This window comes from Oncorhynchus tshawytscha, linkage group LG10 (assembly GCF_018296145.1).
Source record: "Oncorhynchus tshawytscha isolate Ot180627B linkage group LG10, Otsh_v2.0, whole genome shotgun sequence".
NCBI lineage: Eukaryota > Metazoa > Chordata > Actinopteri > Salmoniformes > Salmonidae > Oncorhynchus > Oncorhynchus tshawytscha.
Window position 1 is genome coordinate 64,765,730 of NC_056438.1, and position 24,765 is coordinate 64,790,494.

General features: G+C 39.2%; 1 protein-coding gene across 3 annotated transcripts in view; it reads right to left on the reverse strand.

Moving 5' to 3' along the window:
* The window catches only part of LOC112260650 (corticotropin-releasing factor receptor 2), a 71,688-nt gene that overhangs the window by 17,776 nt on the left and 29,147 nt on the right, over positions 1-24,765 (reverse strand). For all 3 annotated transcript variants that reach the window (XM_042328847.1, XM_024435922.2, XM_024435923.2), the window contains 4 exons: positions 4,182-4,267; positions 2,315-2,421; positions 1,868-1,985; positions 1,616-1,769 (listed from right to left, as the gene is read on the reverse strand). In XM_042328847.1, coding sequence (XP_042184781.1) covers positions 1,616-1,769; positions 1,868-1,985; positions 2,315-2,421; positions 4,182-4,267 — 465 coding nt within the window. The remainder of the gene's footprint in view (positions 1-1,615; positions 1,770-1,867; positions 1,986-2,314; positions 2,422-4,181; positions 4,268-24,765) is intronic.

The following is a 24,765-nucleotide window of genomic DNA, read 5'->3' on the forward strand; positions in this document are numbered from 1 at the left end:
TCAGAGACTTAAACCATCTGCCTCCCGTGTCTGCATCTGGGTCTCGCCCTGTGCCCTTATAATACCTAGACAACGCATAGTTGTTCTAATCTAGAAAAAGAGAAGAAAGTCTATGTTAAATTAACCCACATGCCAGACATACTGATTAGAAATTATGATTCACAAGAGTAAGAACCAAGTCTTGTCACGGTAATGCCTGAAATGAGAGATCATAATTCAATGTTGCAAATACTGTAAGATTCCACTTCAAAGCTGAGACCTGCGCATGAAAACCACTTGATCATCAGTGGAACTGTGGCAGACTGAGTAAATTACTGAAGGGTTTTCTCAAGGACATCCCAATAAAACAAACATAAAACCTGATTACAATCTTAACTTTTAACATATATAGACAAATTATCCACTACTGTGCAAGGTTTTCACTTCTTACAGAATAAATGTGCATAGCAAAGACATAACTGTTCAGATAGACTGCTAGATCAATAGACTGCTAGATCAATTGAAACATTTTGTTAAATGTAAATGTATAAAATTAATTCTGACCGTCATCCCACTCCTGACACCAACACATCCCACTGCTGAAACCAATGGAATGAAACAACTCCACAACACCTCCACTACACGTAGCTGAATTGAGTGAACAAACTTTAGTTAATTACATTTTGGGGCCAATATGAGATTTCTAATAACTATACTGGATGTATTTACTATACCCTGGCCTTTACCCTAGCCTACAATAAGTACAAAGAGCTATTTGGGATGATTCACTTAAATGTGAGCTATATACATATCCATTCAGATCAATGTTTTTATTCCAATGCATATAAAGTCCTACACTACTGTACATGTTACATAAAGAAAACGGCAAGATGGCTCAGCAGTGAGCTCAGCTCAGCCGAATGACTCAAGGTGACTCATGTCATTTCAGGTGCCTCTCCATGGTGTGAGTCAGCTTCTAACATAAGTGCTAGTCTCTCCTGACTGCAATGTGCTTTCACTAACACTTCAGCTCTAGGTGAGCCTGGGTCATTTATGTGGTGATGACTGGATGCATCTGCTGCCCGTCCCATCAAGTACTTGCTCAATCACAGGCCTGAAATGATGCACAACCAACTCTGATTTACCCACAATCCAATAGCATATGGTCTTTTCTTGAAAATACATGCTTTTGGTTTCATCTCACAAGGTGCTTTGAGAGAAATGGAATGGGGTTTTGTTTTGCTAATCAGCGATATTTAACTACATTATCTACATACGTATACTCAAGCATTCTGTAGCATTCACCCTTTGTGACAGAGGTGAATTAATAAAATCACTGGTCTGTTCTATGTAATATGTGGGGATTTACCTCTTACAGCTACAGTAAAATGATATTCCTATTTCTAGAAACAATTTGTTTTAACCAGACTGTCACATTGGCTCATTGGGGTGACAATATGACTTTTGAAAAGAGGGTAAACATAATAACTGCCATTTCATGTTTCATATTTAGATGGTGTTAATTCTGCCTTATGCAGTTTTATGATCGAAGCCAGTCACTTGTCATAGTCTGACATAGTAAATTGGTACTCAAACACTTGCTGATGCTGAACATTATTAATTAGAATGCACTTACACCAGCCAATGAACAAGAAGACCCATTTCTTTAGCTTGTCTGTTGAATAAGTCATCACAATGGCTGTGTGAAGGTAGCATCCTTCAACAAACATCCAGAAAAAATTGGTCACCACAAAATAGTTATATATAGTCGTTATAAGACGACACCAAGGCTGTAGAAAGATAGGAAAACAACCATCGTTAGTTATTAGTGCAATAAAAAGCTTAACAGTCATGTGAATTGTAAATAATAATTTTTAACAACAGTTACCTCATTGCTCTCATGTATATTGTGATCAATCAACTGAAGTAGGAACCACATAACATTCCTCAAAATGAAGGTTGTTATCAAGTTCCAGTGGATTATGTTTCGAAGGCATCTTATGCTCCTAGAGAAGGAAATAAAGAAAACAATGTTTTAGTCTACATACCTAAAGTTACAAAATTCCAGTCAAAAACATATTCCTATAGTAGGCGACAAGTATACATTTAAACACATTTTATTCTTGGGTGCATTTTACCTGATCAATTTTTAAAAAAGTGTTATATTAACAAGCATCAAAACACAGTGCATACTTAACATAGACACTTAAAAGACATTAAGCGAGTTAGCCTAATAGGAGGGCAGTCCTGCAGTTCACATACATTTCAGTCATTATTTTATAAGAGGTCACATGTACTGCAGATACATTTAGAAGGGTACTATTTCTGTACTTGCCTTAAGCATAAGAAGAGAATGAAGGCTATGACAAGAGCTCCCACAGAAATACAGTGGCCGAGGTAGTTGATAATCAGAGCAATCTTATAGTGCATTGGGTATTTCCTCTGTGGGGAGAATATCACAAGATCTACTTCAAAATCTCGATAGACACAAAATGTTAAACTAAAAATAAAGGGGTTATATACACATTGACAGAGACATACATTTGCAATGCACAATTCACCTTCAAAAGATATCAATAATACATACAAATGGAAATGTGAAACATTCTGATGATAAATTACATACTTTAGCTGACTGGATTAGTAAGAATAAATAAACTGTTATTATATAGTAAATGTGCCATAAATATGCCCTAATCAGACAAGTAAGGTAGTTATGCCACAACTAATTCTGCACTATTTGTGAAAATTTTTCCGTATTTGTGACAGCAGTAAAGCAGCAAATATAAATATCATCATTTTGAATGTCCTAAAGTATGCATGAAAATAATCTGCTAATCATGTTACACAATCATTCCAAATGTCACGCCCTGGCCTTAGTTATCTTTGTTTTCTTTATTATTTTGGTTAGGTCAGGGTGTGACATGGGGGATTTATGTGTTTTGTCTGGTCAGGGGTTTTTGTATGTTTATGGGGCTGTCCCTTTCTAGGTAGTTTGTATGTATATGGTTGCCTAGATTGGTTCTCAATTAGAGGCAGCTGTCTATCGTTGTCTCTGATTGGGAACCATATTTAGGCAGCTATATTCTGTGGGCACCCCTTCAGTATGTGGACACCCCTTCAAATGAGTGGATTTGGTTATTTCAGCCACACCCGTTGTTGACAGGAATATAAAATTTAGTATACAGCCATGCATTGTCCATATACAAACATAGGCAGTAGAATGTCTTTACTGGAGAGCTCAGTGACTTTCAATGTGGCAACTTTCCAACAAGTCAGTTCATCAAATTTCTGCCCTGCTAGAGCTGCTTCTGTAAGAAACGTCAGCACAAGAACTGTTAGTCAGGGGCTTCATGAAATGGGTTTCCATGGCTAAACAGCCGCACACAAGCCTGATATCACCATGCTCAATGCCAAGCATCAGCAGGAGTGGCGTGGCCAACATTGGACTCCGGAGCAGTGAAAACGCATTCTCTGGAGTGATGAATCACACATCACCATCTGGCAGTCCGACGGGCGAATCTGGGTTTGGCGGATGCCAGGAGAACACTACCTGCCCTAATGCATAGTACCAACTTTAAAGTTTGGTGGAGGAAGAATAATGGTCTGGGGCTGTTTTTCATGGTTCGGGCTAGGCCCCTTAGTTCCAGTGAAGAGAAATCTTAACACTACAGCATTCAATGACATTCTAGACAATTCTGTGCTTTGCCACAAAGTTTGGGAAGGTCCTTTCCTGTATCAGCATGACAATTTCCCCGTGCACAAAGCGAGGTCTTTACAGAAATGATTTGTTGAGATCAGTGTGGAAGAACTTGACTGGCCAGCACAGAGCCCTGACCTCAACTCCATGGAACACCTTTGGGATGAATTGGTGAGCCAGGCCTAAGTGCCCTACATCAGTGTTCGACCTCACAATGCTCTTGTGGCTGAATGGAAGCAAGTTCCCACAGCAATGTTCCAATATCTAGTGGAAAGCCTTCTCAGAAGAGTGGAGGCTGTCAAGGCTGCAAAGGGGGGACCAACTCTATATTAACGCCCATGGTTTTGGAATGAGATGTTCGATGAGCAGGTATTCACATACTTTTGGTTATGTGATGTGTGTGGTTCTGGTCGTTAACGTTGTCTCTAACAGGTTACTTGCAATGAGCATAATAAAGGAGAAGGCATAGGGTTTGATCTGTATAACCAATAGTTAAACCAACCTTCTCCTCCAAAATGGGTTCACAACTGGAGTAGTTGCTCTTCAGAGCCCACGTTCCATTATCCATGCATTCTCTGTAAGCACTCCCTGCAAAAAGAGGAGTGAGAGGATTGTAAATGTATGGTCACATTACTTATGGGCTATAATTCAAGTACAGGTACATTCAATAGAGTAAACAGAAATATACAGATGTAGGATCTTCGTTTGAACTATACTGTCACAGCAAAATAATTCTTCAGCAACAGGATTTGAACGTTTAGTCCATAATATTGCTTGATCCGTGGTTAGGCTATCAACTGGCTAAAAGTAGTCTACATGGAAAGTTCAATACTGTTAATATAACTGTGTGTTAGTGTGGATTTTCAGTGAATTTATGTAAATCACAAAGCTCATCTGCATTTCCTGTGATGCAGGAAAATTCTCAGTAACAAAAGAGTGTTCAAATTAAGATGTGTACTCATAGCTGGTTGCTCCTATTGGCCAAAAATCAAATGTATGAATTTAGTCTTGCCATCAATGTTGAGTTCAATATTACACAATACATATGATTGTGCTATATTTAAGATACGTAGATAATAGTAAAACAACAATCATTCATTTGTAGTAACAGTTATGAAGTAAGTCAATAATATACTGAACAAATATAAATATAAATATAAATGCAACATGTAACAATTTCAAAGATTTTACTGAGTTACAGTTCATATAAAGAAATCAGTCAATTGAAATAAATGAAGAGGACCAATATGGAAATAAGACCCAAACTTTACTGTGTGTTATCCTCAATTATTATATTCATGTGCATGTATGGATTTTTCAAGTTTTATGTGTGCTTGTTTTTCTATATGGTCAAATTAATAAACAAAAAAAATGATTAGGCCCTATTCTATGAATTTCACATGACTGGGGATACAGATATGCATCTGTTGGTCACAGATTTTTTAAAAACTGTAAAAAAATATTTGTCGAGCTGCATGCCTCTCACACATGTCGTTCTCATAGAGTTGATCAGGCTGTTGATTGTGGCCTGTGGAATGGTGTCCCACTCCTATTCAATGGCTGTGCGAAGTGTCTGGATATTGCTGTCATACATGTCGATCCAGAGCATCCCAAACATCCTCAATGGGTGACATGTCTGGTGAGTTTGCAGGCCATGTAAGAACTGAGCCATTTTCAGCTTTCAGGAATTGTGTACAGAATCTTGCGACATGGGGCTGTGCATTATCATGCTGAAACATGAGGTGATGGAGGCGGTTGAACGACACGACAATGTGCCTCAGGATCCCGTCATGGTATCTCTGTGCATTCAAATTGCCATCGATAAAATGCAAATGTGTTCGTCGGCCGTAGCTTATGCCTGCCCATACCATAACCCCACCGCCACCATGGGGCACTCTGTTCACAATGTTGACATCACAAAACATTATACGTGACCAACAGATGCATATCTGTATTCCAAGCCATAGAGCTTAATGAATTTAATTCAACTGACTGATTTCCTTGGATGAACTGTAACTCACTCAGTTAAATCTTTGAAATTCTTGAATGTTGCGTTTATAGATTTGTTCAGTGTAGTTAACTCAATAATAGTTACAAGATCATTCATGTGTAGAATTAAGTCGATGATAGTTAAACAACATTGTAAAACAGGTTGTTTGGATCCTGGATGCTGATTGGTTGATATGCAGGAGTTGTGGGACAACAACTCCTACAAAATACCATGACGTATTTATGTCATAATTCCACTGCCCTACAGCCCAGGCAGGAAATTCATAAACTTCATCAGCTTCGGGGAATAAGCATCTACACATTATTTTTCCATGTGTCAGGTCAAATAAAATAAAATCAAATTTATTTATATAGCCCTTCGTACATCAGCTGATATCTCAAAGTGCTGTTCAAAAACCCAGCCTAAAACCCGAAACAGCAAGCAATGCAGGTGTAGGTCGCCATGCTCCCATGCCTCAGCCAGATCGACAGGTTCCTGTGCCTCAGCAGAGGTGACCGGTCCGCTCTTGATCCCCGGGATCGTCATTTTGGTCTGCGTCCTGCGGCTGGAGCCGCGCATCAGGGAGGGGGTCCTGTCACGTGTGCTCTCTCTCCGGCCTCTAGGTCACCAGGCTGCTCGATATGGCGCACACCTGTCACCCTCGTTACGTGCATCAGCGCATAATGACACTCACCTGGACTCCAATACCTCCTAGATTACCTGCCCTATTTATGTCACTCCCTTTGGTTCCTTCCCCAGGCGATATTGTTTCTGTTTCATGTCTGTGCGTTGTTCGTGTTTCTTGTGTTGTATTATGTTTCGTTCAGTCATTAAATGTATTCACTCCCTGAACTTGCTTCCCGACTCACAGCTCACACGTTACACCATGCTACTATTTGGTTTGCAATAGTTGGGGGTTGTATAAACATACCTGTCTGCCTCTACGACCTGTGGAACAACGTATAATTTTACAAATGCGAACTCTCTGTATGTAGGCCTATTGAATATTTATTAAATCATTATTCATTGAAGTTATTTTCTCTCCTCATCATTGAATCTCTGCTAGCTAGCTACATGCCAAAGATTTGTTTAGCATAGCAACGTTGTCACGATCGTCGTATGGAGTAGACCAAAGCGCAGCGTGCTGTGAATCCATTATTTTATTTGAATGATGAAAAAACACGAAGAACACTTAAACAAAACCAACAAAACCAATGTGACGCTATGACAACGAGTGCAGACACAGGCAACTACACATAGACAATAACCACGAAATACCCAAAGAAGATGGTTGCCTAAATATGGTTCCCAATCAGAGACAACGATAAACAGCTGCCTCTAATTGAGAACCAATCTAGGTAACCATAGACATACATAAACACCTAGATGGTAAACAACCCCATAAACCTACAAAACCCCTAGACAGTACAAAAACACATACATCACCCATGTCACACCCTGACCTAACCAAAATATATAAAGAAAACAAAGAATATTCAGGTCAGGGCATGACAAACATTGAATGAATAGAATGATTAACAATTAACAACTGGGTCAAAACATGAAAAAATAACTAAGGACCATCATCATTGAATCTCTGCTAGATAGCTACATGCCAATGATTTGTTTAGCATTGCATAGTCAAATGAGTAGAATGATTAGAATCGGCTTCACCTCGGGCCTAAGAACAGCCCTTAGTTGGGAGTTATCACACAATAATCCCTGGGTTCAAGGGCCTTATTGCTTAAATAATCCTTAATTTATTTAGTTGATAATCATTACATAGCATTACGCCACGTATAGTAGCAAGTCAATAATAGTTACACAATTCTTCATGTGTAAGATTAAGTCAATAATAGTAACATAAATGTTAGTAACACTTTTAATCATTCACTTGTAGTAGTCCTAGTAGATAATACATCGATAATAGTTACAGAATCATTCATGTGTAGGATTAAGTCAATAATAGTTACATAACAATCAGTAACACTTTTAATCTTTAATTTACAGTAGCAGTTATTAACTCCATAGTAGTGACACAAGAGTCTTTCACTTAGCACTCTCCTGTGAGTCGAGACAAGAGTGTTACTTTGCCCCTCGGTTCAAAGTTTACCGGTTTAATCTTTTTTCTGCAACCATAGGCACTTTAGGAATAAAAATGTTAATTTGTGAAAGGGGATTTGCAAGGCCTCTTTGTCCTCCAGTTAATATATTTGAATATCTTTTAAAACCTCTTATTTGTAATCAACTTTGAACAGATATTTAAACATTTTAATATCCCCATTTTCTACATTTCAGTATACTTTTTTTATCTCCTTCTTGAAGACCACTTCAAACTTATTTTTAATCCTCTTAATTTTGTGCATTATGTTATGTCCATTTCATGAAAGAGAATCAGATCATTTCAAATGAATCCTTTCCAACGCCTCACACCATTTTCTTTTCAACATTTTGATACTGTATGATTGTCTCTCTTTTGTATAATGAGATATACAAAATCCTGATGTATACAATTAACACTGGGGCATGTTCACTGACATTTTTTAGCTAAATATTGGCTTGATGATTGATTGGAGGAGCAGGGTGTGCTGAGTTAGTGGATGGGGTGGCAGTGGGGTTGAATAAAGGCGGTCAGATCTGGCCATGCAATCTGGTTTATTACCTTTCAACACATGAGGATTTACTGAGACACAAGACAAAGGACAACACCTGATTATGAATAAAGCTAACATGTGTGCATAACGAGGTATCACGCTATCAATTAAGCGTGAGTCAAATCTTATTGTTCTGAGTTCAATGGTATTTCCTAATCAACAGTAAGACCTCGGCTCATAATCAATGTTTTTTGTTTGCACTGGATGGATATTTAACCATGAAGAATCTATACAGTTGAATTGGATGCAGCGTACACCTTCAGTTAAATCATTTGGAACAAACAGGTAGCATGAGTCCCATGAGACAAGGCAAAACAATCAATGACATTACCCAACCAAATACATTGAGTCTGTTCATTTGACCCTGTTTAACAAAACTAACTGGACATGTGCATTGATCCAATGCCAGAGGCCGTGCTGAACTGGACAACAAACGCCTTGTTTCACAGATGAGAGATGTACTAAATACATTTTGAGTGTATTTTTAGGATATTAAAGAGAACTGGATTGTACCTCTGACTCCCTAAAGATTCATCCTCCTCTGTACTCAGACACTCCAGAGTTGACAAAGTAAATCCAAAGTAATTGGGTGGCATTCCGGGAATACTCAGATACTTTCACACCAACAGTGCCTGTCTGCAGGCAAAGCCTTGTACGGTAGCTCAAACACCCCCAGTTCTACACTTCTAAGACGAGGAGGATTTTCCCAGATACTTAATTTTTCTCTGTGTTCATATCATCCTTTCTTTGTGAAGAACACTCTTTCAGTCAAGAATTTAGGTCTGGGGAGCAGGTTGAGAGGAGTACAGGTTTCTGACTAACCATCTGTACAAAACGCATGATGAAGCCACTTTATTCATATATTTGTTTCTCTTTCCATAACTATGGCACTCTAGAGTCAGTTTCAACTCTTACTTTGGACTTGGATAAGGAGAAACTGAGGTTTCTGTGTACAGTATACACTGAGTGTACAAAACATCTTTCCATGACATAGACTGATCAGGTGAATCCAGGTGAAAGCTCAGATTCCTTATTGATGTCACCTGTTAAATCCACTTAAATTAGTGTAGATGAAAGGGAGGAGACAGGTAAAACAAATAAAAAATTAAGCCTTGAGGCAATTGAGACATGGATTGTGTATGTGTGCCATTCAGAGGGTGAATGGGCAAGACAAAATATTTAAGTGCCTTTGAATATGGTGCCAGGTACAATGGTTTCAGTGTGTAAAGAACTGCAATGCTGCTGGGTTTTTCACCCTCAACAGTTTCCCGTGTGTATCAATAATGGTCCACCACCTAAAGGACATCCAGCCAACGTGACACAACTGTGGAAAGCATTGGAGTCAACATGGACCTGCATCCCTGTGGAACGCGTTTGACACCTTGTAGTCCATGCCCTGACGAATTGAGGCTATTCTGAGGGCAAAAGGGCTGAAACTCAATATTAGGAAGGTGTTCCTAATGTTTTGTACACTCAGTGTACAGTATGTTGTTTATAGTATTGAAAGAGGTTTCCCAAGGGTTGAAGAGAATCCAGCTGGTTGTACAGGTTGAGCAGGTTGTAGAATTCCATACCCACTTTATCACAATGCTGGTGATAAAAAAAACGAATCAAAAACACAATCAAATCTAATCAAAAGGTATAATTCCTAGGTTTTTGATATATTAATATACTGTATGTTCTCCTAGATTTAGATGAGTTTCCAGGCTTCTGCATATGAAACAACTCCTATAAAGGGATGTATTACTGACTCTATATTCCATGCATGTCACCCACCTGAGCCAGTTAAGTCAGTCATGCTTTCCAGACATTTCAAATTAAATTGTATGACCTGAGGCATGTCAAAGTACAGTAGATATACCTCCCTGCTTAAGAGAGTTAGGCATGTCTTTTTAAGACAGAACAAATCGAGGCATATCTGTCACTGTGACGGTGTTTTCTACACAGACATCAGATACGGGGTAAGGCTAGGGCGTAGTTTGCCTCAATTTTAAAAGTAAAGAAGTCAAGAGGGTCAAACAGTATTCTCAGATGAAGGAAAAACAGCAGTGCTTCAAAACACAATGACACAATATGTCAATGGCTTCTTTGATGTTCCTTTTTTCGAGCCTTAGAGTGACAGCCTATCCATTTTAACATTGCAAGGATGAAATTCTTAAATATAAAACAAAAAAACACAACATCAAGGGAAAGGCTTTTAAATTCACTTACTAGGGAAAAATGAAAAAAATGTTTTGATTTTCATACGTACAAAAAATATTTACTCATATTTATTTTGCTGCTCTAAATCCCTCAAAATCAACTCTGGACCTCAAAGTCAGTTCCACTGTGTTTTTTCATTGTTCCCCTCTAATTAGGGTCTGATTTAGACCTGGGACACCAGGTGGGTGCAATTTATTATCAGGTAGATCAGAAAACCAGCAGACTCTGGACCTCGTCAGAGTAAGAGCCCCTGCTCTAATGGGTAAATTGATTATTTTTCGAGAGGGAATGTTTACTAATATCATACATTTTGTCCATTGTTAAAGTGTTTCCAGATAGATACTGTACACTTGAATATATTGAAAAGAGGAAGAGGAAATGACGTCAAAGGGTGTTTAGACAGCTCAGCTGAATGCAATTTATATAATTTTAAAATGGTATGTAAAAACCACAGCTAGTGTGTTGATAGTGTGTTGTCTTCAATCCCTGTCTGGCAGGCCACCTTAAATCTTAAATCTTAAATCTCTGTTTCAGATCAGCTGATTCAAATAATCAACTCATCATCACACTTTGATTATTTGAATCAGCTGTGTAGTGCTCGGGCCAAAACCAAAACGTACACCCAGAAGAGGCCCCAGGACCGAGTTTGTGAAACCCTGCTCTAATGCAGTAGTATCTCTGACATTGACTCATGACTTCTAAAAAAGGAACAGCCTAAGGACAAAATTAGACCTAGGGCTGGATATGAACGCTTTTTTCCCATGTCGTATTTTTTCTCAACATTATATGTTCTTGTAGATTCATTACAGTAGACATCTACTGAAATACAGTAGACACTGATTTCAGCATACTGTATGTAAAGAAAATCACCCCAAAAAAAACGAAACAATTCCGGCTAACCATTCCACTACAACACCCCAGGCTCATAAACAGACTAGGAGAGTACCTTTCAGGCCACAATATAATATGATTGGCCTTTTTTATCTAAGGTCACTGAGCAACACACAAACAGCATTTGTCTCTTTGGAAAAGTCCCCAGAATGAGAACATTTGGTGACCAAATTGAATTGACTACTTCAACCTCTGACCCAGACTCAATGTGATGACATGATGAATGAGATTCTTAAAGGGGTAGCTGTCAAATTCTGGAGAAATATAGCACTTTTATTTGGATAGATAGATGCATATAATTTGCAAATGGATCAGTGCATTCTAAACAGAGTAGTGGAGTAGAATGAGTTATTTATTTCAAAGGCTAGTCATGTTGCCATTAAATTACAGCACCATATCTACCACAAAAGTTCCCTCAAACAGCTTCCTGAGAAGATGCACACACTGCCGTTCTATACTGTTGTATTAGTGCCCTTTCCACCACCATATCTGGCAGGCTGCTCCTCCTCAGACCATCGATTGGTCGGAGATCAGATATGGACGGAGCTGAACAAGTGAAAGCACTCCATCAGAGGCTGGCACTGATCAAGTAAAAGCACTCCCTGATCCACAACCCTAGCCCACTACAGCAACAGCCACAAGTCACCTTGCCACTGACCCAATCAGTTAGACGTTAGGGGTGAAACCCAAACCCCTTGCCTGCAGCCTTTCTAACCTTCATACTACCATGAGCCTAATGCTGTCATGCCTTTACTACTGCTTTACAAGTGGTATGGATATCAACCTCAAATAGGCTACTGGCTAGCCCTACCCCCTTAACAGCAACCTTTCTAACCACTATACTACCATGAGCTCAACGTGCTCATGCTTTTACTATTGCTATACATAGAGTACAATGAGCAGTTTCTGGCCCTGAGAAAGTGGTATGGAAATAAACCTCATATACTGGTCAGTCAAAATGCTAAATCCTAATATTAAGGCACCTCAAAATCTTTGTAAATGAGACAGAACATTTAATAACACTGACTCATCCCTAACCTTGCTAATATCTGAAGCATGCATTAACAAGGCAAGAATGACATATGCATCAATGGAAAACAGTACAGACAGTCACATTCACTGTGCCTGCCTAGCAGCGGTTCTTGACTAGCAGTGATCGAGCAATGCTCTCATTTAGTAGAGTAAAACCTATGATAGTAAAATATCATAGGATACGGTACAATAAACAGATATTATGGAGTGGAATTATTTAAGAATGTTTACACATTTATATGAGAATAAAGAAGTAAGGAAAGCCTGTATACATACATGCATACAGGAAAGATAAAAGCACTGTGGGCATTAAGAAACATCTACTATTCCAGACTGTGCCAGGAAGTAAAACATATCTTTTTAAAGAGAGATCTTGGAGGTATTAAAGGCATGTGAACCCTACTGTACAATGACGCCAGACATGCTAATATATACAGCATAACCAGTTAAATGTAACTATATGTAATCAAAAATATAATCTACGTAATCCCCAAAAGTTATTATTTATCAATAACTAGTAATGCTGTATACTCAAAGAAAGGCTAAAATGTTACCTTTCTGGTAAAAATGGTTAGAAATTGTTGAGATGTAGACACAAGCACAAGTACAAATATGAAAATATGAAATATTTTATGATGTAGGCTATATGTGTTCTAAATATAACATAATCAAATTATAAAATGACGAACTATAAGATTTCACCTTTCTTATAACTGTAAAATATGTTGAGCGTTAAGAGAAAATGTGCATATTTTCTTAAGGTTTCTCTTGATCAAAACGTCTGCCCACATCGTTGTGGACAAATCACAGAGCTCTAGCTTGGCTTTCTGAACTCGTTACGAACTCGCCTTTCATCTCATATTACAGTTTTCCCCAACTGTTTACAAACTAAAACTGGCCCATGAGGCACAATGACCCAGACCTGTAACTCATTTAGCAGAACCATACACCGAATCTGCAATACTACTGGCACGTTTTGCTTTACACTCAGATTGAAATTCTATAACAAACATTTGGCAAAACACAATACACAATTCTCTACCTCTGGCACAACTTTCACAACTAAAATATTTTGTGTGCAAATGAAAACCAACCCTGTTCAACAAGCTAAACTCAATTACCAACTGATCACTTTCACTCTTCACATGGGCAAACACTAATTGCGCAAATGTTCACTTTGCAATAAAAAAGGCCACAGGTGAGTACTCCTGTGTTTGGAGAACAATGGAAGCAAACTTGGCAGAGAGAGAGGTAGAGGTAGAGGTGGGGGTTGGGGTAGAGGTGGAGGAAGAACAGGGAGAGTAGTTTCTGATGAAATTTGGGCGACGGTGGTGGACCTTGTAGTCAACCATGGTTTGACCTTGAGAGAGGCTGGGCAGAGAGTGCAGCCCAATCTGAACCTCTTCACCGTAGCATCCATCATCCGGACATTCCTAAATGAGAATAGGTCCTATGTCTGTAGTACATACTGTACCTATATACTACTTTTACTAGTTGACAGTAGTACAATATAAAGCACAGTAAAGACTGTAGATTCCAATACATACTGTAAGGGGAAACAAAGTAAATGTTTAATGTATTACTGTTATGTATGAAATTGGGAGCTGTACTACTTTGTAACATGTTTATCTTGTATACTGTACTACTGTAGTGTTAAATTAACTGTAAGCTATTTTGTTTTTGTAGAACTGAAAGACGACCACCACGTGGTGGTAGAACGCGGCTATTTATAGACAAATAGGAGGCTGCCATTGTGCAAATGGATGTTGAAAATAATGGCATAAGATTGCGGGAAATCCAACAACAGATTTTTTAAAACCCTGCCATCTTCCATAACATCAGAGTGAGCTTATCAACCACAGACAGCATCCTTAAGAAACACCATCTCCGGATGAAGCAAATCTACAGAGTTCTATTTCAAAAGAATTCCCAAAGAGTGAAGGATAAATATGAATATGTGCAAGTAAGTAATGTAGTAGTATTACACTCTTGAAACATTAGAGACTCATTGATGTTGCCAGTGAACTTTACTATACAGCAATTACAGTATTTACTGTCATTTCAGAGAATCATGGAGTTGGATGCAAGTCCCATCCCCCAGCAACTCATATTTATAGATTAGACTGGATTCAATTTAGCAAAAAGGAGAAGAGGAAGGAAGATAGGTAAACACGCCATCATTGAGGTACCTGGCCAGCGCGGGTGAAATGTCAGCATATGCGCAGCTATGAGCCACAATGGGGTCCTCCACTGCCATGCTACCCTTGGACCATACAACACTGCCCATCTCCTTCATTTCCTGAACACCTTACATAACAATCTTTTTCAGCCAGAGCAGAGAAGGCCAGGTGATCCTGTGCAGCAAATGTATGTTCTAATTTGGGACAATGTGCGTTTCCATCGGGCCGCTCAGGTCCGCAACGGGTTCCATGTCAATCCCAGGTTTACAATTCTCTATCTCCCAACATAATCCCAATTTCTCAACCCCACTGAGGAGTTGTTTTCAGCATGGTGGTGGAAGGTGTATGATCATAAACCCCATGAACGTATGGCCCTTCTCCAGGCAATGGAGGAGGCATGTGGTGACATTCTAGCAGAGTCCTGTCAGGGGTGGATGCGTCATGACAGAAGATATTTCCCCCGCTGTCTGGCCAAGGAGAATATCGCCTGTGGTGTTGATGAAAATCTGTGGCCGGACCAATACAACAGACATGACTTATTCTGTTTTCACAATGGAGTATTTGTTTCTTGACTTATGATTTAGATTTGACTGTTTTTTGAGAGTTTCCTTATCTGTTCCATACTATTTATTTAACATATAGTACAGTAGTACAAATAGGCAAATTTTTCTTCCTTTGCATATGGAAAATATGTACTGTATGTGTGCTTACAGTATGCTGTTTGACATGTATTGAGTCATGTTGAATTTGTGTTCCTTTCTTGTTTGAGTACACACAAACAATAAATCAAATCAAATCAAATGGTATTAGTCGCATGCGCAGAATACAACAGGTGTACATTTGAAGTCAGAAGTAAACATATACGTAGTTTGGAGTCATTAAAACTCGTTTTTCAACCACTAGACAAATTTCTTGTTAACAAACTATAGTTTTGGCAAGTTGGTTAGAACATCTACTTTGTGCATGACACATGTAATTCTCCCAACAATTGTTTACTGACAGATTATTTCACTTATAATTCACTGTATCACAATTCCAGTGGGTCAGAAGTTTACATACACTAAGTTGACTGTGCCTTTAAACAGCTTGGAATATTCCAGAAAAGGATATCATGGCTTTAGAAGCTTCTGATGGGCAAATTGACATCATTTGAGTGATTTGGAGGTGTACCTGTGGATGTATTTCAAGGCCTACCTTCAAACTCAGTGCCTCTTTGCTTGACATCATGGGTTAATGAAAAAGAAATCAGCCAAGACCACGGAAAGAAAATGGTAGACCTGGTTCATCCTTGGGAGCAATTTCCAAATGCCTGAAAGTACCAAGTTCATCTGTACAAACAATAGTACGCAAGTATAAACACCATGGGACCACGCAGCCATCATACCACTCAGGAAGGAGATGCGTTCTGTCTCCTAGAGATGAACGTACTTTGGTGCGAAGGGTGCAAATCAATCCTAGAACAACAGCAAAGGACCTTGTGAAGATGCTGGAGGAAACAGGTACAAAAGTATCTATATCCACAGTAAAATTAGTCATATATCGTCGAAACCTGAAAGGCCACTCAGCAAGGAAGAAGCCACTGCTCCAAAACCGCCATAAAAAAGCCAGACTACGGTTTGCAATTGCACACAGGAACAAATATCGTACTTTTTGGAGAAATGTCCTCTGGTCTGATGAAACAAAAATGTAACTTTTTGTCATAATGACCACATTATGTTTGGAGGAAAAGGAACACCATCCCAACCGTGAAGTACGGGGTTGGCAGCATCATGTTGTGGGGGTGATTCGCTGCAGGAGGGACTGGTGCACTTCACAAAATAGATGGCTTCATGAGGGAGGAAAATTATGTGGATATATTGAAGCAACTTCTCAAGACATCAGTCAAGAAGTTAAAGCTTGGTCGCAAATGGGTCTTCCAAATGGACAATGACCTCAAGCATACTTCCAAAGTTGTGGCAAAAGGGCTTAAGGCCATCACAAAGCCATGACCTCAATCCTATAGAAAATTTGTGCACGCAAGGAGGCCTACAAACCTGACTCAGTTACACCAGCTCTGTCAGGAGGAATGGGCCAAAATTCACCCAACTTATTGTGGGAAGCTTGTGGAAGGCTACCCGAAATGTTTGACCCAAGTTAAAAAATGTAAAGGCAACGCTAGCAAATACTAATTGAGTGTATGTAAACTTCTGACCCACTGGGAATGTGATGAAAGAAATAACAGCTGAAATAAATCATTCTCTCTACTATTATTCTGACATTTCACATTCTTAAAATAAAGTGGTGATCCTAACTGACCTAAAAGCCTTTGAATTTTTACTAGGATTAAACGTCAGGAATTGTGAAAAACTGAGTGTACATGTATTTGGCTAAGATGTATCTAAACTTCCAACTTCAACTGTATATCTTACAGTGAAATGCTTACTTATGAGCCCCAAACCAACAATGCAGTTAAATATATATATATGAATGAGAATAAAAAATAAAAGTAACAAGTAATTAAAGAGCAGCAGTAAAATAGCAATAGCAAGACTATATACAGAGGGGTACTGGTACAGAGTTAATGTGCGGGGGCACCGGTTAATCGGTTGATCCACATGCAACACCAACATAAAGATCTATGGAAAAGACTTGGACTACCGATCACGGTATATGAATCAGGTTATTTTCATTCTCTTCTTGCAGTAGTGGATTTTTAATTAATGAACATATCGTGATAAATTAGAGAGGTTGATTTGAGGTGCTAAGTACAGTCTACCTCCTGTAGAGAGGCGGCTGGGGGACAATCCAACAATCACTCAGGCTAGGCTGGCTGGGTGGCTGACCCCCTGTAGATTTATGTGAGGGAAATAACATGGAATAAAAAAAATGAAACAAATATAAATGTACATTGCACATCCCTTCAATATATCAGTCATCTCTGATGGTTTGTAACTTTGTGGATGGGACGAGGGTCATGTTTCGAAAGCAGAAAAACCTCTCCCAGATGGAAATGTGAATTGCAATTGAACTTGGGGCTAAGGTAAGATCTCTGAGTCAACACTGTCATTTTGACAGATTATATTGCAGAGGACAAGGAACTCATCTGTAAGCATTAGGGCTGTGCATCTTTCCCTCTCAAGACGATTCGATCCATATCTAGATTCATTGGCTCCAATACGATACAGGAACAATACGTTTTAGTTTGAAGCGTTTCAGTTTGATTAGAGAAACAAACCGATGCGATTTGGTTCAATGCACTAACATTTACGGCATAAAAATATACATTTTCCATTCTAAACCTGCTGCTGATGGAGCTCACGAGCTGGGCCTCTGAGCTGGATCTGTCTGCGTTGACCTGTGTGTGTATGTAAATGATGTAAATGATATATAGTGTATGTAGGCACCTGAGCTGAGCCATAAGATAAACATCTCCCACCCCATTATCAGTTAGGTGGGGCATTGTTTGCTTTTTTAAAAACTTGTAGATCAATGACTGTCAACACAATGACATGTTTAGTTCCACACTGAAGCAGTTGCAGGTTGCAGTTTTTCGGAAGGTAGAGATAAATTTATTTAAGCTAAATAAATGTGTGACCCGGCAATTCGTAGCATTTAAATTGCTTTTCCTGAACGTTACATGCTTCATTTGGATTGGTTTGGGATCACGTGGACCGATGAACTCATATTTTAAACATTTGAACCAGAGACTGATGCATGTTGGTGAATCATTACATGTCTAGTAAGAAAACATTTATTCATTACTATGGGTTGAAGATTATCACAAATAAATAGCCTAAATCCCTAGTCATTTAGATTCCAGGAACAGTTGGTTGGATGAATATGGCATTTGGAGACATTGTTTCTCTCTGTTGTCAGGTTCAATTTACATGAACAGTGGCATTTAAGCCAGCGGGGTACCGTTTCTGAAAAGTAAGAAGTGCATATGAGTACACCTCTTTTTTTTACCTACTTTTCTTTTGTGAACAGTGTAAGGCTCCTGGGGGTGTCATAAACATGCTAATCCCTCCATGTGGAAGTCGACAAGAAGGAATTTGGGAGTTTACAAACTGGTGTGGAGTGAGATTATTGTTCTGCTGACAAAATACCAAATCTCTCTTTGGTTAAACAAAAGAGGACAGGGACCGAAGATTTCACTATGGGGATGAAAATGAACTTTCTACAGCAAATTCACTCACACTCTACAGGTGGGCACAATAAAATACATTAATACAATTTTTGTACTTCTCAGACCATCAATAACTGACAGATCAGTCAGGATAGCTAAACAGCATGCTATCACTCAGTTAACACAGCAAACAGTCACGTTATGTGTAGTGTAGCACACAAGAGTACTCCTTCCATTACTGAGGTTAACATGCCTAAGTCATGAACAGTCATGTGAAAAAGCAAGCATACCACCTGGAATAAATAAAACATTTAATTTTTTTTTTACATATTTGTACAGATGGATATGAAATCTTCCCTTCAACACTACTGACAGATCAAGGTAACCTAATTTAACAAATGACACTGAAAGATTATACTTTGAAATCAACAGAAATGCAATTTCATAATGCAGAAAAAAAGTACACCCCTACTGTAGCTTCAATAGCTGATGTTGCCCCCTTTTGTTGAAATAACTTCATGTAGCAGTTTTTTGTAACTGTCTATCCATCTCTTACATCGACTGGGAGGAATTTTTCCCCACTCTTCTTTACAGTACTGCTTCAACTGTGCCATGTGTGAGGGCTTTCTTGCATGCACGGCCCGCTTCAAGTCCCCCGACAGCACAGAACTGACATCTGGGCTTTGACTCGGCCATTCCATAACCCTGCGTTTCTTCCTTTTGAGCCTGTCTGTTGTAGCTTTGCTTGTGTGTTTTGGATCATTGTGTGTTTTGGATCATTGTTCTGTCGTAGGATACCTGTTCATTTAGCTTTTTACATTTTTCACTTTTACCCCTTTTTCTCCACGATTTTGTGGTATCCAATTGGTAGTTACAGTCTTGTCTCATCGCTGCAACTCCCGTACGGACTCAGGAGAGTCGAAGGTCGAGAGCCATGCGTCCTCCGAAACCAAGCCGCACTGCTTCTTGACACAATGCCCTCTTAACCCGGAAGCCAGCCACACCAATGTGTCGGAAGAAACACTGTACACCTGGCGACTGTGTCAGCGTGCATGCGCCTGGCCTGTCACAGGAGTCGCTAGAGCGCAATGAGACAAGGACATCCCTGCCAGCCAACCCCTAACCCAGACGACGCTGGGCCAATTGTGCTCTGCCCCATGGGTCTCCAGGTCGAGGCCAGCGGCAACAGTGCCTGGACTCAAACCAGGATCTCTAGTCGCACAGCTAGCAAATGCAATGCAGTGCCTTAGACCACCGCGCCACTCTGGAGGCCTCAGCTTCAGTTTTTAGACAGATGGTCTGATATTCTTCTCAAGAATTCTCTGGTACAATATGGAATTCATGGTTGACTCAATGATGGCAAGTTGGCCCAGAACCGAGGTAGCAAAGCAGCCCCAAACCACAATGCCACTGATTCTATGCTTTACAGTTGGTGTGAGGTTCTTCTGTTCAAAGGCAGTGTTTTATTTTTGAGTCTAGCATTGCAGCCAAACAACTCCACCTTTGATTCATCTGTCCAGAGCACGTTGTTCTTGACCCAGGAGTTGTCCAGCAAACATCAGTCATGTCTTCATTTTTCTTTTTTGAGAGCCATATGGTTTAAGACCACACCAGACCAATTTTGAATCTTTATGGAAGGCTAAACCCCCCTCCCCCAAGTTACTCTCTAATACTTTTCTAATAATTTGAACTTGTTTTGGTGCACCTGATTCTAATTTTAGGTGATGGTAAAGGTAAGGGTGTACTAACTGTTTCTTCATAAGGAAATTGCATTTTTGTTAATTTTAATTGCATAACATTTTCAAAGTTTAAAAAAATGTTGGGTGATTTTTAATTTGGGCTATCATTATCAATGAATGTGGTTGGAATTTAGCTCAAATATCCATGTGTCCAAATATATCAAAAAATTATAAGAAAATAAATAAATACCACTTTCCAGGGGGTGTACTTACTTTTTCACATGATAGTGTATGCACAGACAACATGCTACTCTTCATACAGTTGTAACAACAATGGGCTCACAGCATGGACAACACAGCCTATCACAGCAGGAAGATACTGTATTTAACACCTAGGCTTACATGCTGACTAGTGCTGTAAAATAAATGTACACATGGCTACTTTGAAGAATCTCAAATATAAAATATATTTTGATTTGGTCAACACTTTTTTGGTTAGCCAGGTGCTAAAATAGTGGGGCTTACAAGACAACTGGGAACTCGGGAAAAAAACGAGGTCAAATCATGAGGTCAATGAAATTCAGGTCAGAAAGTTTCCAACTTGGAATTCCGAGTTGGATGACCGTTCAAAAGTCAGAAGTAGGACATTTTCAAGTTCCCAGTTGTTTTGAATGGGGCATTGGTTCTATTTTAGACGCTTGACACGTTACAAGTTCCGCCTCTCCCATCTACTCATTGGTTTTAAAAGCATACTAACTAACCCATGTGGGTGATTGAAAGATGAACAAGAAGATATGAATCAAAGAAAACAAACTAAAAACAAACTAAGTTTTCCCTTTTATAAGTGGACTAATTGTCGGAGCAGAGAACACATCATTTTGTTAGACTCAAAATAGGTCAAAATTCTACAAAGATCCAGCAAAAGACCATATGCATGTCAGGTAAAATAACAGCACAATGTTTATCTCTCACAACAAATTAGCTAGCAACAGCAAGTTAGCTAAATGTCCATGAATGTTTTGTGTGTGTTTCGACCTGTCCCCAAATGAATATAGTTGGTTCATATTTGGTTTTGATATTTGAACCTGCCTGTCATGATATTTTGTGAACCCACACCCTCAAATGTCCAATATGTTTATCTTTGAATTTATTTGACAGAAGAAGACAAATCTGATATAGTAATGGTGCTTTCAAGACAACTGGGAACTCTGAAAAATCATGGCGTCAGTGATCTTCAGGTAGAAAAGTCGGAGCTCTAGAAAGATGCCCTAGTTTCTGAATTGGAATTCTGAGTTGGATAACCGTTCACACCAATTTTCTTTCCAGTTTTCTTGAATGCACTGAAATCGGAAGTCAGAGATTTCCCAGTTCCCAGTTATTTTGAAATCGGCATAAGGGACAAACTGTATACCCTCACAAAATACGTATTGGCCTGACTTGGTGATGAAATAAGATGCAATCACATATCCCTAAAATGAGAGATTAAAAAAAAAAATCTGTCTTGTGTCCATTGACCCTACAAATTGGTCTCTGGAGAATGTCTTGTCATCAAAACACACAGACGTGCGCATTCAGTATGAACACTCCACTTCAAATTCCCCAAGGCACTACTCTCAGTGTAACATGAAAGCACTGTTTGAAAAACTTCAGAATGTCCAAGTGATGCCCCCCAAAAAACAGAGATCATGTGCATTCAACTAAATTTCCAGTACCCAGACTCACAACAAAAAGCCTTTCTTTGGTGTGAAGATTTTCAAACAATGAAATACTTTTTGCTCCAAGCCTATACCCAAGGCAGAAATATGTATTTATGTTTGAGGAAGAGCAGGCATTGATTCATTATATTAATGGCGTTTCAATTACCAAACTCTCCTCAACTCGTTTAGAGATAGTTCCTAAAGGACAGACAATAAAGTCAAAGGCACTGTAAAATGCCCGGAGACATCAACACATTTATACCTAAAAAAAATATTAGGCCGTGTTTATATGGTCCCCTATAAAACAGGCAAATGTTTACCACATTCTTCATCTTTGACCCTGGTTGTTGTGATGATTGTCATGGTAACCTGAGTGACAGCAAGCTTGTGACAACAAATTGAGTTGCAAAATGCTGTGCTTAAATTGTTCAACATGGTACTAACTTCTGGCTGCTTTCCTTATGTATGGAACCAGGGACTCATTTATCCCTACCCACAAAAGTGGAGACAAATCAGACCTCAATAATTACAGGGGAATTTCGAGGTGTGAGACAAGGCTGCAGTTTGAGTCCAAACCTTTTCAACGGGAAAGGTTTGGACTCACACTATTCTGCACAGAGGTAAAATACCTGCTATATGCTGATGGTTTGGTTATTCTATCACCAACCAAATAAGGTCTTCAACAGAACCTTAACATTCTAGAGCAATATTGCCATAATTGGGCCCTGGCAGTACTTTATTAAAAAAAACTAAAATAATGATTTTCCAGAAAAACCCCAGATGTCAGAAACACAAATCTAAACAAACCTGAACAAAAAACATAATTGAACACACTAAAAATGACTCGGGAAACTTTAATATGGTAGTGAATGCACTCAAAGAAGCTTGCAGAGCATTGTGTGCAATAACAATGAAATTATTCAAAATCAATATCACCCAATTAGAATTTGGACCAAAATATTTGACAGAGTAATACTAGCTCTTTACGAAGTTAGGTTTGGGGGCTACTCAATAAACTGAGCCGAGAAACGAGCCCTCTCAGTCAGCTGGTGTTGGACCTAACCAACTAAGCTGGACCAGCACTGCTTCAAAATAAATAATTAAAATAAACAAAATCATGAACCAATCAAAGGAATCATATTTACAACATTGTAAAAATGAAATAAAATCCCAAAGCCGACTAAATTGCTGTCTGGCCCTAAACAGAGAATATGAATTGGCTGATTATCTCTACTCTGTCAGAGATATGAAGCAGATCCTTACCAAGAACAGGCTGAGTGACCACTAATTGGCAACAGAAATTGGTGGACATAAAAAGACATGGCTACCCAAAGAGGAGTGTTTATGTGGTCACTGCACAACATGGGAGGTAGAAACAGAGATGCACTTTCTCCTTTACTGTGATACATATTTCTCACAAAAGATTCATTATTCACAGAAATTACTACATTTATTCCAAATGTTAACTTATTAAACCCAGAGAACAAACAAAAAATACTCATGGGCGAAGGAGTAATGGCTCCTCTTGCAGCCAAATATGTATTTGCCTGCCATAGCCTGAGGGACACTGAATAATAACATCTGCATGGTAAATTATTATGATATTAACGTTATAATAATTAAGAATGAAGTGTGAATAAATGATTCGTATAGTTTGCGTGTGGCAGGCTTACAATGATGGAGAAAAAAAACATTTGAGAGTGCGCTGACCCTGGTGCTAGAGGGAGTACCGGACTATGAAAAGTTTGGGGACCACTGGTCTAGAGAAATAGAAATGTCTGATTCTGTGATGTTTGTGCTGTGATATCCATGAGAAAGAGGTACAAATTTGGCTAAATTACTCATTTCTGGGAAGGTGTTAGAAAGCCCATGTCATGTAATTGTCCATTTGAAACTCTACCTCCAGCAGACAACACCACAATAGACATACTCTATATATAAAAGTATGTGGACACCCCTTCAAATTAGTGGATTCGGCGATTTTAGCCATATCCGTTGCTAACAGGTGTATAAAATTGAGCACACCGCCATGCAATCTCCATAGACAAACATTGGCAGTAGAATGGCCTTACTGAAGTGACTTTCAACCGTCATAGGATGCCACCTTTCTAACAAGTCAGTTCATCATGCTAGAGCTGCCCTAGTAAGTGGTCGCAATTGTAAATGAGAACTTGTTCTCAACTTGCCTACCTGGTTAAATAAAGGTGAAATAAAAATAAAAGTGCTGCTATTGTAAAGTGGGAAGGTCTAGGAGCAACAACGGCTCAGCCGAGAAGTGGTAGGCCACACAAGCTCACAGCATACAAAGACATTCTAGACGATTCTGTGCATCTAACTTTATGGCAACAGTTTGGGGAAGGCCCTTTCCTGTTTCAGCATGGCAATGCTACTGTGCACAAAGCAAGGTCCATACAGAAATGGTTTTTCGAGATTGGTGTGTAAGAACTTGACTGGCCAGCACAGAGCCCTGACATCAACCCCATCAAACACCTTTGGGATTAATTGGAACATCAACTGCGAGCTAGGCCTAATCACCCAACATCTGTGCCTGACCTCACTAATGCTCTTGTGGCTGAATGAAAGCAAGTCCCTGCAGCAATGTTCCAACATCTAGTGGAAAGCCTTCCCAGAAAAGTATAGGGGACCAACTCCATAT